The sequence below is a fragment of the Cyclopterus lumpus genome, chromosome 15 (genome assembly GCF_009769545.1).
Source record: "Cyclopterus lumpus isolate fCycLum1 chromosome 15, fCycLum1.pri, whole genome shotgun sequence".
Classification (NCBI taxonomy): Eukaryota; Metazoa; Chordata; class Actinopteri; order Perciformes; family Cyclopteridae; genus Cyclopterus; species Cyclopterus lumpus.
The window spans coordinates 12,202,805-12,220,435 of NC_046980.1; the positions used below are offsets into that span (position 1 = coordinate 12,202,805).

Genomic DNA, 17,631 nt, shown 5'->3' on the forward strand with positions numbered 1-17,631 from the left:
GAGGTGAGGCAGTTTTTGCGGCTGGCGGGTTACTACAGGCGCTTTATTCAAAATTTTGCAGAGCTGACCAGCCCCTTGACTGACCTAACCCGGAAAGGTGCCTCAGATCTGGTCCAGTGGACGGAGCAGTGCCAGTTGGTGTTTGAGAAGGTAAAACAAGCTTTCTGTGGGGAACCACTCCTTCACACACCTAACTTCTTTCTCCCTTTTACTCTGCAGACTGATGCGTCGAACAGAGGGCTGGGGGCCGTTTTGTCCCAGCAGGTTGACCGCCCGGTCCTCTACATCAGTCGGAAGCTTTCAGAGAGGGAGGCCAGGTACAGCACAGTGGAGAAGGAGTGCCTGGCCATCCGGTGGGCGGTCGACTCCCTGCGCTACTACCTCCTGGGGCGCTCATTCACCCTCTGGTCGGACCACACCCCGCTTCAATGGCTCCACCGCCTGAAAGATACCAATGCCCGGATCACTCTGTGGTATCTGGCTTTACAGCTTTTTAATTTCAAGGTGATCCATAGGCCGGGGACACAGATGGTTGTGGCCGACTTCCTCTCCCGCTCTCATGGGGGGGAGGGGGGGGGGGAGGTTAGGCCAGATGGTACCCTGGCCTAAGTCGGGCGGTGGAGGTATGTGGTGGCATGGGGCGTGGTTAGGCTCAGCTGCAGGGGGGAGCGGGGAAGTGGCTCAGGGAACAGGTGCCGGGAAGAGGCTTAATTAGCCTCAGCTGCATTAGATCAGGGGCAATGTGTCTTGCCCCTATATCAGGTGTTTTGCAGATGGAGATGTTGATACATAACTAATTTTATCTAAAAATAAATCCAGGTATTTTTCTGGGCCTTTTGCAAGGTAGTCAGTTTGCAAGGATGATATCCATGATATCCATCCCCAAGTGATACATAGATCACAAATCAGATGCATATAACTATAGATAAAGAACACAGGTGCTGGTGCAAACCAATGCAACAATTTACTAAAGCATTGATTGCAGGTGTGTGGAAGAAAGGGAATGGAAAAGAGACTCAAAGAACTGGAGAAAGTTTGAGGAAATTATATGTCCTCCACTGCAAATTATATTTTTTACTATCAAAGATACCTGGAGTTTTTACAAAATTGCTTATGTACATATAGTCCAAACATAATATAATAATAATAATACAAAACAACAAGATATATATTTTTTTTCATCTTTTTGCTTCAATAAAATCGTATGATAAAAATGTAATTGAGATGCAGGACTCCTCCTATGAATCGCCACCTTAACGTTTGAGTGGCTCAGTGATCCTGGGAGCTATGTTGTCCGGGGCGTCAGCCCCTGGTAGGGTCTCCCAAGGCAAACAGGTCTCGGGGGAGAGCCCAGACTAAGAGCGGTTCAACAAACCCTGATGATAAGCAGCCCACGGATTGTAGCCACCTTGCCCGGACAAGGGAAACCGGGGCACCCTCCCGGAGCCAGACCCAGGAGGGGAGCTCGTCGGCGAGCGTCTGGTGGCCGGGCTTTCGCCCATGGGGCCCGGTCGGGCTCAGCCCGAAAGAACAACATGGAGCAGCAGTCACCCTGTGGACCCACCACCCGCAGGGAGAATTATCGGGGTCGGGTGCTATGTAGACCGGGCGGCGGGCCAGGCGGGAGACCTGGGCAGGCCGATCGCCGGCAGCATAGACTAGCTCTAGGGACGTGGAACGTCACCTCACTAGCGGGGAAAGAGCCGGAGCTGGTGCAGGAGGTGGAGCGGTACCAGCTAGATCTAGTTGGGCTCACCTCCACCCACAGCATGGGCTCTGGAACCAAGCTCCTGGAGAAGGGTTGGACTTTGTCCTTTTCTGGAGTTGCCCAGGGTGAGAGGCGCCGGGCGGGAGTGGGGATACTCACGAGCCCCCGGCTGAGCGCCGCTGTGTTGGAGTTTTCCCCGGGGAACGAGAGGGTCGCCTCCCTGCGCCTACGGGTTGCGGGGAGTAAGGCTCTGACTGTTGTTTGTGCTTATGCACCGAACAGCATTTCGGAGTATCCGGCCTTCTTGGAGTCGGTGGGAGGGGTCCTGGAAAGGGCGCCGCCTGCCGACTCCATAGTTCTCCTGGGAGACTTCAACGCTCACGTGGGCAATGACAGAGAAACCTGGCGGGGCGTGATTGGGAGGAACGGCTTGCCCGATCTGAACCCGAATGGTGTTTTGTTGTTGGACTTCTGTGCCACAGTTTGTCCATAACGAACACCATGTTCGAACATAAGGTGGCTCATAAGTGTACCTGGTACCAGAACACCTTAGGCCGGAGATCAATGATCAATGATCGACTTTGTAATCGTATCATCTGATCTGCGGCCGTATGTCTTGGACACTCGGGTGAAGAGAGGAGCAGAGCTGTCAACTGATCACCACCTGGTGGTGAGTTGGATCAGATGGCGGGGGACTCGGCTAGAGAGACCTGGCAAGCCCAAACGTGTAGTGAGGGTGAACTGGGAACGTCTGGCAGAGGATCCTGTCCGGGAGGTCTTCAACTCCCACCTCCGGAAGAACTTCTCACAAATCCCGAGGGAGGCTGGGGACATGGAATCCGAGTGGACCTTGTTCAAAGCCTCTATTGTGGACGCGGCTGCTCGGGGCTGTGGCCGGAAGGTCATCGGTGCCTGTCGTGGCGGCAACCCTAGAACCCGGTGGTGGACACCGGGGGTGAGGGTAGCCGTCAAACTGAAGAAGGAGGCCTTTCGGGCCTGGCTGGCCCAGGGGTCTCCTGAAGCAGCTGACGGGTACCGGCGGGCCAAAAGGGCTGCAGCGACGATGGTCGCGGAGGCTAAAACTCGGGCATGGGAGGAGTTCGGGGAGGCCATGGAGAAGGACTTTCGGTTGGCCTCAAGGAAGTTCTGGCAAACCATCCGACGGCTCAGGAAGGGAAAGCAGGGTCTACCCCAGGCTGTTCTCAGCAGGGGGGGGGGAACTGCTGACCCGGACTGGGGACATCGTCGGGCGGTGGAAAGAGCACTTTGAGGAACTCCTAAACCCGGCCAACATGTCCCCCGGAGAGGGGGCAGCGCCGGAAGACTTTAGGGTGGATTCACCCATATCCCTGGCAGAGGTCGCTAAGGTAGTCAAAAAGCTCCTTGGTGGCAAGGCGCCAGGGGTGGATGAGATCCGCCCTGAGATGCTGAAAGCGCTGGACATTGTTGGGCTGTCTTGGTTGACACGCCTTTTCAGTGTCGCATGGGGGTCGGGAACAGTGCCCATGGACTGGCAGACCGGGGTGGTGGTTCCCATCTTCAAGAAGGGGGACCGGAGAGTGTGCTCGAACTATCGTGGTATCACACTGCTCAGCCTCCCGGGAAAAGCTTATGCCAGGGTGCTGGAGAGGAGGCTCCGACCGCTTGTCGAACCTCAGATTCAGGACGAACAGTGCGGATTCCGTCCCGGTCGTGGAACAGTGGACCAGCTCTTTACCCTTGCAAGATTACTGGAGGGGTCCTGGGAGTTTGCCCAACCAGTTTACATGTGCTTTGTAGACCTGGAGAAGGCTTTCGACCAGGTCCCTCGGGGGTTTTTGTGGGGGGTGCTGCGGGAGTATGGGGTGCCGGACCCGTTGGCACGGGCCATCCGGTCTCTGTACGCCTGCAGTAGGAGCTGTGTTCGTCTCCTCGGTAGTAAGTCAGACACGTTCCCGGTGGGTGTTAGCCTCCGCCAGGGCTGCCCTTTATCACCGGTCCTGTTCGTGACCTTCAAGGACAGGATATCTAGGCGCAGCCAGGGGGCGGAGAGGATCCGGTTCGGGAGTCTCGGGATCGCCTCTCTGCTGTTTGCGGATGATGTGGTCCTGTTTGCCTCCTCGGACCGTGACCTCCAGCATTCACTGGGGCGTTTTGCAGCCGAGTGCGAAGCGGCAGGGATGAGAGTTAGCACCTCCAAATCTGAGGCCATGGTGCTCTGCCGGAAACCGGCGGATTGCTCCCTCCAGGTGGGGGCAAACTGCCTACCCCAAGCGAAGGAGTTCAAGTATCTCGGGGTCTTGTTCACGAGTGAGGGTAAGGTGGAGCGGGAGATCGATAGGCGGATCGGTGCGGCTGCAGCAGTAAAACAGGCGCTGTACCGGTCCGTCTTAGTGAAGAGGGAGCTGAGCCGGAAGGCAAAGCTCTCCATTTACTGGTCGGTCTACGTTCCAACCCTCACCTATGGTCACGAACTCTGGGTCGTGACCGAAAGAATGAGATCTCGGATACAAGCGGCCGAAATGAGCTTCCTCCGTAGGGTGTCCGGGCTCAGCCTTAGAGATAGGGTAAGGAGCTCGGACATCAGGGGGGAGCTTGGAGTCGAGTCGCTGCTCCTTCGTGTCGAAAGGAGTCAGCTGAGGTGGTTCGGGCATCTAGTTAGGATGCCTCCTGGACGCCTCCCATTAGAGGTTTTCCGGGCACGTCCAACTGGTAGGAGGCCCCGGGGAAGACCGAGGACACGCTGGAGGGATTATATCTCCCGGCTGGCCTTGGAACGCCTCGGGATCCCCCAGAATGAGCTGGAAAGTGCTGCGGGTGAGAGGGAAGCCTGGGTCGGCCTGCTGAACCTGCTGCCACCGCGACCCGACCCCGGATAAGCGGGTGATAATGGATGGATGGAGATGCAGGACAGCAGAAGACCGGCAGCAGGATTTTGTTTTAACTGTTGGCTTGGCAATGTGTGACCAATTATTTCATCACAAAGCTTCATTTGACATCCTTCTCTATATAAATGGTGTAATAATATATAATATATATAATATATTTGACAAAAATATTTTTTATTCATGTTAAATCCCACATCGCTATTTAAATATATTGTATGTAACAGGTCAACATGTATCTCTTTCTCGCATTCCTTATATGATACATGTGGATTTGTGCTGTAATGGATGCTTAACAACTGTCTTTAACCACATATATGTAAATCACAAGGAAATGTATATACTTAAATCACTCATCACTGGGGCGACTGTGGCTCAGTGGTGAGGTCGTCCTTCAATCAGAGGACAAGAGAGCGGTTCGATCCCCGCCTCCTCTAGCACATGTCGATGTGTCCTTGGGCAAGACTTGACCCCACAATTGCTCCCGTAGCTGTTTGTGAATGTGTGTGAATGTTAGTTACTGCTGATGTTATATTACTTGTACTGTTTGCTATTGTTTTATGTTTGTTATGTCTGTCAAGGGACTACAGATGCAAATTAGCTGTAGCTATAATCTGGTACAGTGCATCAAATTGTGACATTTATGTTTTAACTGTACATGGTTCCTTTTAAATAAAGATATAATAATAATAATAATAATAATAATGTGCAGGTAGAACCTTAGCTCCTCCCATCAGTGTATGAATGGGTGTGAATGGGTGAATTATGTCATGTAGTGTTAAAGCTTTGAGTGGTCGGAAGAATAGAAAAGCGCTCTACAAGTAGTGGTCCAATCACTGTATTTTTCTAGAATGAGTTGTGTGCACTGTGACCCAACACAGCCTCACATATGGTTGGATTGTATCATATGCATTGGCTTATTGTAATAACACAAACACATATTCTAAAAATACATAACTCCTATCAACATAAATGTTTTACTTTAGGCTTTAACTATGGTTTCTATCTTGGAAAATTATGTAAATGATGTTAAGTGTGCCTGGTCATTAAATGTTTGTTGTATGACATATATGCATAACTATTTTGCCTGTAGTTTTAATTTAAATTGTTGAGGCTACCACTATTGTTTTATGTTCTGTTAATAATCAATTTCCTGGAAGACTTTTGTTTTGTCAAAACGTTGCTTTTAAAAGCTTGAGGGGGCTCTGATTCCAGTGTGCAGATATAGTTGGTTGTTTTCTCCTTCAACAATCAACATATTTTAGTTTTCCACTTTAGTTACACTCCAGGAAGATGCTGTGATAGGCCTAAGAAATGTAGGCATGTCGGTTCAAGATCAGCCAAAGAGCTACTTATTATTCATCTTCTTTTCCTTCTGCTCCAAATTTTGTAAAAATGGTTTTTTATAGTCACTTTCATTTTTATAATTTTTCAAAGCAAAACCTAACAAAACTTTACGGTTACATGATTCATCCATACATGTCAGACAGGAAGAAACACAATAATCATCATCAATAATTGTTATCAGCATTTTATCACCATTATTATTATAGAAAGTGCACTGGAAGAACATCTGCTGTTTTAAAATGATCCACTTTATTCCCACCACATATATCACTAAGACAAAACCTAGAGAAGCAATGTGGGACTGGCTGTCAAGCACCATTAAATATACAGTTTAAATAGAGCTGAATAGTCAGTCAGAATACTGAGCACCTGACTGTAAAGAATGAATATTTATGAACTAGGAGAATAATTCTTCTTCTTCCATATGTCTTACTCTGAAGGCCATGTTGCTTTGTGCTTACCCACACATCTGTCACCTTGAGTGAAGGATGAAAAATGAAATACTTGAATCGCTTCTGAATGGCCAGTGAGTAAGCGTACTGCAGTTTTCATTGTGCATGTAGTGCACATTGAGTTCTGCTTTCAGGGAAGACACCCCAGGTGAAGAGAGTAAAACTATAAAGCAGCATGCAACATGCACTTGAATACTTACATTAAAACAATTATTTTTTGTATTACAAGTTTTCTAAAATGCAATGTTTAAATATGTAAATGAGGCATTACTGCAAACCTTTGGTGACTCTGTAAAATAAACATCCAAGAGTATTTTCAATGTTTTCCTTCCACTAGTCTGAAAGAAGAAATGTTAGAAAGCAAAATAGCCCAAAATAAGAAAAGAAAAAAATGAATAATGTTTTGTCTGTTCATAGAATAAAACAAATCTTGCAAGGATGTTGTTTGCCACAGAGGACCGTTTCCTTCATTGGTTTGTCCTGTTTGGTCCATTTTACAAATTGCAACTTCCATGGCATTCGACTTGTCTGAGGTGGATTTGTTGTTAGATTCTCTGCTGATGGTATTTTCAACGCCAGTTGACAATAATCCTCTTAGTGTACAGTAGCAACAACAGCACGTTGGTACTATGTGCACAAACACACCTGCAGTTGCCGCGAAACAAACCTATCTATTACCATTTGGCACCGCTACTACTTAACGCATCTGCAGCATTTGATTGTTGTTGTTTGTATTGTAAGCATGTATTTCTTCAGGTTGACACCAGTCGAGGACAGACTTAAAGATTTCGTTATATCTGTATTGATATAAAACAACATTCATCAGTGCATATGTACACAATAACAAAAGTGGAGGTCAACATGTAAACAGTGTTTGCTAGAAACAATTAAACACAGAAATAAAGACCAACTGTAAGAATATTTACATAATGACTCAAATGTGCATTGGTAAGAAGTGAGCTGTGGAGATTTGCTACTTGTTCTTGTTAATGAGATGCCCCATTCGTTGAATGAATTTCTCCAGCTTATTCTCATGGTGCCCTCTTGCAGCCCGGGTGAGGTTGTGTTCGATGGCATCCTCACCTCCAGGAAGGCCTTTGGGTTTCTCCTGGGAGTTTCCAAAGCCGTGTGCAGAGTGTTTCTTTTCAAACGAGCCGAAGGGCTCAAATCTGCTGTAAAGGCGAGTCTCCGGGCCTTGTTCTTTGTTCCACCTTGCCGAGTCAGGGACGGGCCTTACGCCTCTGTCAAAAACGCTGGGTTTCTTCTGTGAGCTCAGTTTAGGAAGAGAGACTTGCACTGGATTTCTGTGCTCCTCAGTTCTGAAATGAGGTTTTGAAGGCGCTCGATTTTCGCCCTCTATCTGCTTCCTCTGGTGCTGCGAGGAGGACCTGACAGAGTGGGCTGTGCTTTGGGGACGATTTCCTCCTCTATAGGATGTCCTTTCCTCATCCTCAGCTGTTAAGGTGTCTGTGCTGCCAGTTGACTTCAGACTATGTGTTTCAATGGCTCCTACTGAATCCTCTTTCTTCTCTGGTATGTTAAGCAACGATTTTATTTTTTTGGAAGTCTTCTTTGCAAAGAGCTGTGAGCTTGTGCTGTTGGATTTAGCTGTTAAATCCTTGCTATCAACATCCAGGGCTGTTGCCGACACAGTCCGGGATGGCAGATCCTGCCAAATGGGATTACCATGGCTCTTTGTGCCTATGTCACTGTTGACATCATAATGAGAAGCAGATTTCTGGTCTTCTTTCAGATTTGAACCGTATCCACCACTCTGTGCATTGAACCCTGCTGTGCTTCTATTCACTTGGGTCCTTGCAAAAGCTCCATACATGTGATCTGATGATTCATGCTTGTACTCAGTGTTTGATCTTGGGTCTGCTACGCTATGCCTTTTGTGCCAACTGTCTGACATGGTGTCCTGGTTTGTGACCATGTGACCACCTGGAGCTCTGCCTAAGCTAGCGTATACAGAGTGGTAAGAGTTTCTACCTGGACCAGAGTTTGCGTTATTCCGATTGTCATTAAAAATCTGCGAACTTTGCCTCTTTACCATGTACTCGTCATTACTTATCTTATTTTCAGCTGCTGCAGTTGGATTCCACTGCATGGATGAGTAGTGTAAAGGACTGTTTGGGACTGCTAAGGTGTTGACACTGGTGGAGGAGTTGTGAAGATGTCGGTTTGGCTCCATTTGCTCTGGTATGGTGGACCTGAAAACAAGGGAAGACCTTATCCTTCCCTGCATGAAGGTGTTTGCTTTGTCCTGTGGTTCAAACTGGTCTAAATAGTCACAAGAGTCTCCGAATGGGACGTCAGGGTGTTTGAGGTAAGACTCAAGCCTCAATGTGCGCATGAAGGACTTGGATGAATTCTCTAGCGTCGGCATGTTCTGCTGCATGGAAACAATCTGCTTGTCATTGCCATTGTAAGACTGACGCATGTTTTGGCCCCTATGTATCTGTGGAACCTGTAAGTAATTGTCTATGGGGTAGTGGTTTATTCCGTTTCCGTTTTCTCTGGAGATATTCCAATTGCTCGCTCCGGGCCTGATGTTCTGCGGCATAGGTCCATCTTGTCTCTCCCCAGCATAGCTGTGCCTTTTAATGAAGTTCATCGACTCTGTAGACTGAAATTGGGGCATCTGGTTCTGAACAGCGATCCCGTTCTCAATAAAGGTCCTAAACTTGTTGGGTTCCTCTTCAAAGAGCCCCTCCTCAAGATCTCTCGCTCCTGGTTCCCTCCCGCAAGTCTTCCGATAGACTGCGTCCAGCGTATGCCTCAACTGGTCCTTCTGATCAATGTTTTTGGCAGACTGAGTGTTTGGCAAAATAAGTTGTCCATGTGGTCCATTGCATTGGAACAACACTTCTTGAGGGCACAGCTCAGCTGGCACAGTCGAGCGGGCGTAGAGTGTTCGAAACTCCTCGTCGTAGGACTTCACCAGGTGGCCTGTGATCACCTGCACCATGCTCAGATTAATTTTTTCAAACGACCATGTGAAGCTGCAAACACACACAAAAAATATAATTATTTATTCCTCGAAAGTGGAGAAAACAGACTGATGTGTGATATAACACTCTTAAGAAATGTGGGTTCAATTTAACTTAAGCAACAACAACAACAAAAAGAAACTACAGTCAGTAAAAACAGAAAATATATTATTATTTTCAAAGGTTTAAGGTTATTTGTAAGGAGCTGTGTTGCCACATTTTCTAGAAAGTTCAATCTACTTCAAAAAGCATCAATAAGAAATGATGACAGCAATTTTGTGGCGTGTGTCAATAAGTGTACTGCTTTGATTTATGAGTGCATTTAGTTTATGCCTCAGTAGTCTCAATCACTGAAGTTTTATTTACCTGTATGAGCCATAAATCGCTGTGAGGCAGTCGACTAAAAGAAACTTTGGCTCCATTGCTCCATGAAATTTAGCTCCTGATCGACAGAGGTAATCCAGACCTTTCACAGTGCGCACCCTCATGTTCTGTGGTCGAAGCAGTGAAAGGAAAATGTCAGAAAATATTTTTCATTGTTAAATCTTACAGCAGAAGATAATAAGTATGTCAATCATCACAACCCCCCAACCCCAAAAACTGAAGTACTGTGCAGATTAATCTAAAGTTTTGAAATATGTTACATTTGTTGAGTCCCCCATGCCTAATTTATACTTCTGTGGAGAAGCTCTCAACAACCTCATTAATTGTAGACACAGGAGCTCCTCATCATCACCTAACTCTTTTTTTGTAACCAGCCAGTGTTGTGCTCGGCCAAACCTATATGGAATTGTTGAATCATGCCTATCAAATATATCAAAAGCCGCATTAAAACAGATTTGAAAACTGCGGGTCCTAAAACAAATTCCATGCTACTCGCAATTCGCTGCAGTAGTTTGTATTATGCCTGACGTGCATGAGAGATGCCCGCACATGAGCACATAGGCACACGATAAAGGAATATTATTCAGTCATCAGTTGTTATTGTTGCATGTGATATATCCCCGACATTTGCACCTTTGTATGCATGTCAGTTCACGGTCATAGTCAAAGGTGCAAGTGTATAAATAAACGCTAATTGTTGTCATATTTAGCGTACAAACATAACAGCGGTGTCAATCTTTTTTACATTACATGTCATTTAGCTGACGCTTTTATCCAAAGTGACTTACAATCATGTTAAATTCATACACTGTAGACACAGCTAGAGGGAACAATGCAGGGTTAAGTGTCTTGCTCAAGGACACATCGACTAGGGTGGGGATTGAACCGCCAACCCCCTGATTGAAAGACGGGCATGCTAACCACTGACCCACAGTCGCCCCACAATCTTCTCATCTAACTCTTGGAAAGGAAGTGAACAAAAATTTCCTTGAGATTAAACTATTTTTTATTAGTTTCAGAATGTCATCCTCAAAATATGCCAGTTTAAATGTTGCTTATTATGATGCTGGGTGCTTAATAATTAAAAAGCGATAAAAAAAACACACAAACACAGTTCAAAATGTACCTGTAATGAATGTTAGAATAAATAAAGTTAATTCAAATTCTAAAAATCAAATGGATGTTTTAAATCATAGACTGTACATACTCTGAGTTGATGAATTTTGACACCTTGATTTTCAGCCATCGCGAGGAAACCTTTCAAATGGAAACCATCCAAAAGCACGTAGACCGGCACTCCTCGTATAGAGGCATCAACAGCTTCTTTGAATATATCTACATCCGTGAACATGTCCATCGCAATGGCAACAACCTGCAAGGACAAAGTGAATAAACCATGATCAGTTCAACGTGCTAGAGACAAGAGTGCATTTAACCAGTTTACATTTGTAAAAAACCTGTGACCTATTTAAGAACACACACATCTATAATAAATGTGCTACAAACAGATAAATACCTCAAAGTGATGCCAATGACGAAATGTTGTTAGAATAACCAGAGACAGACTAAGCATAAAGTAGCACATTTTACTGAGATCAATTTGGAGAAGTGAATTAACCAAGATATTGATCCTAAATTCATATATGTCACTAGTGGAACAATTATTGTGAGTATTCAAAGACCAGATTAAAGGCTTTCCTTTCTCGTTTCACTTTGAATGGACTGTGAGGAAAGTCCAACAAGATAATGTACAGTTTGAAATACTGTGTTCTAGTTGCATGAAATGAGCTCTTTAATGAAATCACTCCGACGACATTGTAAGCTATTTAGACTAATTTCTTTCACTCGTTTAATTTCTCGTGGAGGAGGTTTCTGTCCCTTATGTTGAACCATGAGAAGTGTTCTTCATTCCTAATCATATATGCAACTTCCAAAGAAACGTGAACATTTAATTAAATAGAAATTCAGAGAGAGACATTCCAGCGTCACATGACATATGTATCTGCATTTCATTTGGATTACTTTTCACTGTACTGATTGTAATTATAGGTTGAAAAGAGAAAAGGATTTTCTTATTAAGCTGATAGTTTGTTCTCTCCAGACATCCAGTCAGTGTGTTGCTATAATATGTGGTTTAATTAAGAGCAGCAGTGCAGAAGTAACAAGGCTGTACAGATGCAGCAGAATATTAATTGTCTACTAACCACAATTTTGAGCTCCAAAACTAGTTTCTAATTCATCAAGACACAATTTTTTGTGAGTGATTGATATGATGCCATAATACAGTCAGACTGTTTATGGTTCCCACACTCTCTTCTCACGAGGATGGGTTGCTAAACCAGATTTTGGCCTCAACAGCCCGAGCCGACACTCCTTCCAACTGGAAGTTGAGAGCAACAAAGGTCTGAGGACATTCCCTGGCGGGAAATGGTGGTTGCGACATACTTTAGAAGAGCTCAAGCTGAACACAGTGGAGAAACAGTACGTCCGAGTCAATGTGCTGCTCTAAAATAAAGTGTTATCAGTCTGAACACCGCACATCCAACCTTGTTATATGGGTTCTGTCTTAGCATAATATTGTTCCAGGTAGTTTTGATTACCTGTCTTGCATCTTGAATATGCTTCCGAATCACCTCTTTGATGGTGGGGTTGTTTTGTCTTGGTGGATGAAAGAGCAGATCTATATTTGTCTGTAGTTTTTCTTGCATGACATTCGGCCAACCCAAGTCCAAGTCGGGCGCTTCCACGTCCGAGTGGACAGGCCAGTACGTCCCTGAAGATGACTCGTTGTCCTGTGGACCACTGGTTTCCTCCGCATGGTTATTGGTTGGGAGATTTTCTACTTTCTCAGTGATGAAGAGCAGCTCTTCCTCTGAGAGGAAGCTGCCGATACGTTCTCCCTTGAGGAACTCCTGGTAACTGTCTCTGCCACCGCTGGCCAGGCAATCGATCGCCAGGCGATAGGACTCTTTATAGTGCGGTTGAATGAATTCCTCTGATTTCAACTCTTCCCTCAATGAGGACAGCAGGGAAAACTCTGGGGACTTCATCACTGTAGACGGTTTCAGCAGGACCTGTCGAAGATAATGGAAATCAATGACATTATGTAAGAGAATCAGAGAACAAACATTATAACAGTGGGCGTAATGAGGCAAAGTAAACTGTATGGAAAGGTCATATTGTTGTAAACGTAATGTGAATATGGAGACGCTGTGAAATAAATAAAAGCTGCAATAATTATTGAAGCACAACCTCACCTCTGTTTTTCTCGTAGTTCTGAGTGACACTGAATCCGAGACTTTAAAGTATATAATGATTGGTAACTTTAGAACAGAACAGATGAATACTGTGTTAATGAAGCAGTGTTTAGATATCTGCACCAGATCTAAATACACCAATTGATTCAAATTTATTCAGGAACTACTTGTCTATTACAGCTAGTTTATTAGTATTCATTGTTTCTCAGTAGCTGAACAGGACGGTACTTTTTTGTAACGGTTACAGTGTTTGTTTAAATTGGGATTTTTTTTAATTTAAAGAGGCCTATATTTTCAGATATGTTGAGTTCAAAACCCAATTTAACCTTATACAAGACATTATTTACAATATTATAAGGCACATTATGTACCTGAATATGGATTAAAATTAATTAACTTTTTTTTCTGACAAGCCACATCATGAAAACTGACTCATCACTATTGAGACACTAAACCAGTTCACAGACTGGATTTAAAGGACAAGGGGACACATATTATTGTTTCACTTACAAAGTTGTGTGTATAAAAGTTAAGGAGGAGTGAAATAAAACAAGTTAAAATATAGGCCATATCCACAATCTACAAACAAAGTTTGACAAAGTAAAACCTTTGTTACCATCTTTAAAGTAATTTATTGACAAAAAGAGAAATGCAATCAAGCTTGTGTGTGCTTGAATTAATCTATCAATAAAAAGGTACAAAGTCAGGTAAGCAACTCATAAGAGCTACAACCTTTTTTAGGATTTAATTTCGCAACTTTTGCAGTGTTTAAAACACCTTGAAATGATATGATACTTGATATTATAAATCAAACCTCACCGGATAAAAGCAATCATGCATTGCAGTCAGAAAGAAACTGCTGACATTTTAACGATTCAAGATTTAGCGTATGCATTTATCTGAATATCAAGACAGCAGAACAACAAGTTGAATCTCAGATTGCTATAGCAGCTACACACCTTAGACAAACATTGTGCTAACCTTTACTTTTAAGTTAGTTCCACTGCCGGTATTATGATGACCACAGCCGTCCTTTCCTCGTTGTTTTCTTCTTGTATAGACCCTGCTGCTGTGCTCGTACGATCATATGCACACATTTCAACTAAGTTTTGGAGGAAAATTATCCTTTGAGGTCGACATTAACTCCTGCTGTGCCTTATCTTTAGAGATACGCTGTAAAAGAAACATTGATCTGCGGTTATTTCAGCATGTTTAATCATAACCTACAATACAACTTTGTGCAAACAGCATATTTACATTTGATCTCTAACCTTTCACTGTTCAGACGATTCATTTTAAGGCTGAGGCACTTGGTTTTCTTCCTGATCCACTACTTCTTGCTGAGCGGCAGACACAACTCTCATATGATCAACAACAATAACTTACATTTGAATTGTGAACTTTGTGAAAATCCTCTTGACTGCTTCCAAGACATTCCTCTTAGATTAATGTTCAGATTATGTTCAATATTCGGAGGCACTGCCAGCTTGAAGAAACAAAGACGAGTAGGTGTCTCAACATGATAAACAGTCTGCATATGGAGGGTGTGGATTCCAGTTTTGACATGCAAATAGTCCTCCTCCGAACTTGCTCACAGGCAATAAACCTGTTTGAGACATTTAGCCACTCCCCTCCTCCTTGCAGGGACAAAGTGCACACTGACGAAAATCAAGATAATGACACTAAAGGTCGAGGGTACTGGACCTCATCAAGGAGTTATTTCTAGTCTACACAATGGTTCAGGACTTGACTTCAATACCATCTTGCTTTGTGGTTCATACCTGTACCAGGTGACCATTTCAAATGACATTTTTCAAAGAGAAGATAAACTCAAACCCTAATAAGCTTAAATAAACCAAGGATCATTAGTCTTTTTCATCTTACTTCAGATAGGGCTGACTCTGTAGGGAGCAAAGACACACTTCTGATGTTGGAGGGAGAGGGAAGAAATACGATTTAGTGAGTTTTCTGCCATTTCTTTGATTTGTAAAACTGCATTCATGAATTGATATTGGTGACATTTGGCGTGCTCCACCCTGTACGGTCAGCTTTAATTCTTGAGAAACGGGTTCATTGTGGGACATCTTTCTTTGGGAAATAGCTGCAAGCAACAAATCTATTAGACAAGAGCAAACGGCAACAAGTATTCCCTTCGAGGCTAAAGACACAAACAGGTTCAGCTTGACCTTTTTCAGTGCCTGTCATTAAACAAGGGGAAAAAATATCTTATTGTGAAATTAATCTTCACGACATGTTTGAAGTCCATTTGAATTTGTACAAAAACATGCTGCGACTGCTTTTACAGAATGCCAAAAATCACTAATATTATATAATAGTATTTATATTTTGAATTTTCTCGGCTTCATGAATATATTTGTGCAAAGTGTTATATGTGTTAGACGGATTAACATTCATACTTATGGTATACATTGCTGACATTCAGACTGCAAACTTACATTCGCAACACTGTGAATGCAATCAAAAGTTTTCTTCTGTAAAGACTTAAGAAAAAAAATGCACAATTCATATCTTATCAAGGGCTTCTTTTTTGTCAACATATTTTCTTCAGGACATAGAAATAACTTTCCAACATTTACCTTTAACTGTTGTTATCATATTACATTAATCTTCAGATACTAGCAGAAATCGAATAAGCGTAACTGAACAAATTGATCCACCATGTTTTTAGTTGTTTTATTTATTTTTAATGCATAACTACTTTAATGTTATTTGTATCACATTGGCCTTTCCCAAGGTTTGAATATAAACTACCCTGAGGAGCGTCCTCCCACTATACACACATGCACACACTGACCTCACCACTAAATGCCTGGACATGCAAATACACACTACAGGTCATTTTCACAAATACACTTTCCCAGTCTGCAGCTGGAGTTTGAGAAAGAGCTAAAACATTTAGTTTAATCACGAATAAGAATATTTAAAGGAATAGTTTGGCCTTTTAGGAAACACGTGTATGCACTTTCTTGCCAAGAAGTAGATCAGTTCAACTTATTTCTGTGTGCTGAATATGAAGGTAAAGCCAGGAGTAAAAAAAAACCTTCAACCAGGAAAACTCATTAATTAAAAAGGGAAAAAACAACAATTATGTAATTCTGTTAGAGCCCAGCTTGATGTTTCCAAACTGTTTACAGTCTTTATGCTAAGCTAAGTTAACCAGGTGCTGGTGGTAGCTCATATGTATGGTCAATGAAAGTTATATAAGCAAAAAGCATATTTTCAAAAATGTCAAACTCTTCCTTCAAACCCACAACAGAGTAAATTATTACTAATAACAGACTATGTTTAAACCCAGCTACAGTGAGCTGAGACTTAGATTAGACTCCAGTCTGGTTGACTGAGGCACTAAACTGTTGAAAAACAATTAACAGATTATCAATTCACTCGTGCATGACTGTTTTTGTTTCTTTTTTATCCATAATTAAATCTAAAAATGGCATAATTAAAAATGGCATGAGCACTTAATTTAATTAATGTAAGCAAGGAAGCTAATTTCTTCTTTTCCTGTCCATTCATTCCTTTGTATCATATGAGAAATCCATAACTGAGATAAAGTCAGGAAACGTAATTCATCATTGTCAAAATATATCTGATAATTAAGGCTAAATATTTTTAATGAGCAAACAATATTTGCAAAAGCCTATTTGCTTTTGCTTTTTCATTTTCATTATTCTGTTTTGACCCCCTATCTTTCCAATTACTTATTTATTAATAAGGATTTCACAGTAAACAAAATGTGGCCGTGGTATTCTTTTATACAGTGAGTGATATAACATGGATATGAAGACACTGTTTCTTTCTCAAGACATAAACACCTTTTGTCGTTCCACCGTGGCTTCACCTGTAAAGAGCCATGAAAAACCAGATATCTGTGCCTTTGTTTTGTTGTGTCTTTAATCTGGGTGTGTGTAGATAAAGTAACATGCATGCACTAAGCCACAGGGAGTTTCTTATCCTGAAGCGGCCTCCGTGTGAGTCACTGTTTGTGACACCCATTCTCTGCTTGGTGCAGTCTCCATGATCAGTTCCTCAGGCGGTTCTTGACTGCTGTCAAGTCTGAGCAAGTGGCAGCTGTTCTGTCATCATGAAGCACTTGCTGTAAATGAAATGCAAGACGGACATTTTGATGAACATCAGCATGACAGTGGTCATTGAAATAATACCAAGACCAGTCTCAAAGGCATTTGATCATCTTACTTTGTGTCAACATGGCTTTGTGTTCCAGTTCTTTTGTGTCTGACAGTAACATCTAATATTTTGGATAAGTTTTCCTTTGAGAAATATCTCACAGAGTCTGAGCAACACACTGAATATACACAGAATTATTAGTAGAGACCGTCGTGATGGAATTACACCAGCCACAATGCGTAATTAGACCAGGGGCGTAAAGTGGGGGGGCTAATGACCCCTTCACCCCGCTTGCTCTTATCATGCCCATCTTCAAACTCAACTTTCCTTTTCATCTCATCATTACAGCTGTAAAGTTCCGTGACTACATCGTGCATGGTTACAACGCTATTGCGGGGACAAGATCTGTCCTCAGGCAGACAGACTGCAATATAAACACCCGGCAAAGTCCTCCAAACCTCCTCTGGTAGTCCCCAC

General features: G+C 43.3%; 1 protein-coding gene across 5 annotated transcripts; it reads right to left on the bottom strand.

The window, feature by feature from the left end:
* Window positions 1–6,083: 6,083 nt before the first annotated feature.
* On the bottom strand, window positions 6,084–14,506 carry fam83b (family with sequence similarity 83 member B). Of its 5 annotated transcripts, none has more exons than XM_034552851.1 (6): window positions 14,392–14,506; window positions 13,993–14,178; window positions 12,349–12,822; window positions 10,956–11,120; window positions 9,731–9,855; window positions 6,084–9,376 (listed from the first exon to the last, which is right to left on the bottom strand). In XM_034552851.1, exons 3-6 carry the CDS (start codon window positions 12,796–12,798, stop codon window positions 7,345–7,347), a joined length of 2,772 nt encoding a protein of 923 aa, XP_034408742.1. In that variant the 5' UTR covers window positions 12,799–12,822; window positions 13,993–14,178; window positions 14,392–14,506; the 3' UTR covers window positions 6,084–7,344. The 5 variants fall into 5 exon arrangements, with proteins under 5 accessions (XP_034408742.1, XP_034408738.1, XP_034408739.1 ...); XM_034552847.1 differs by having other exon boundaries at window positions 13,987–14,178; XM_034552848.1 differs by having other exon boundaries at window positions 13,987–14,178; window positions 14,277–14,506.
* Between the last annotated feature and the right edge of the window lie 3,125 nt (window positions 14,507–17,631).

Coding starts and splice junctions, on each gene's coding strand:
- fam83b (XM_034552852.1), bottom strand. CDS start 12,798: ATGAAGTCCCCAGAGTTTTCCCTGCTGTCCTCATTGAGGGAAGAGTTG. Junction 11,121..12,348: donor ATATTCAAGATGCAAGACAG/GTAATCAAAACT, acceptor TTGTCCTTGCAG/GTTGTTGCCATTGCGATGGA. Junction 9,377..9,730: donor GCGATTTATGGCTCATACAG/GTAAATAAAACT, acceptor GTGTGTTTGCAG/CTTCACATGGTCGTTTGAAA.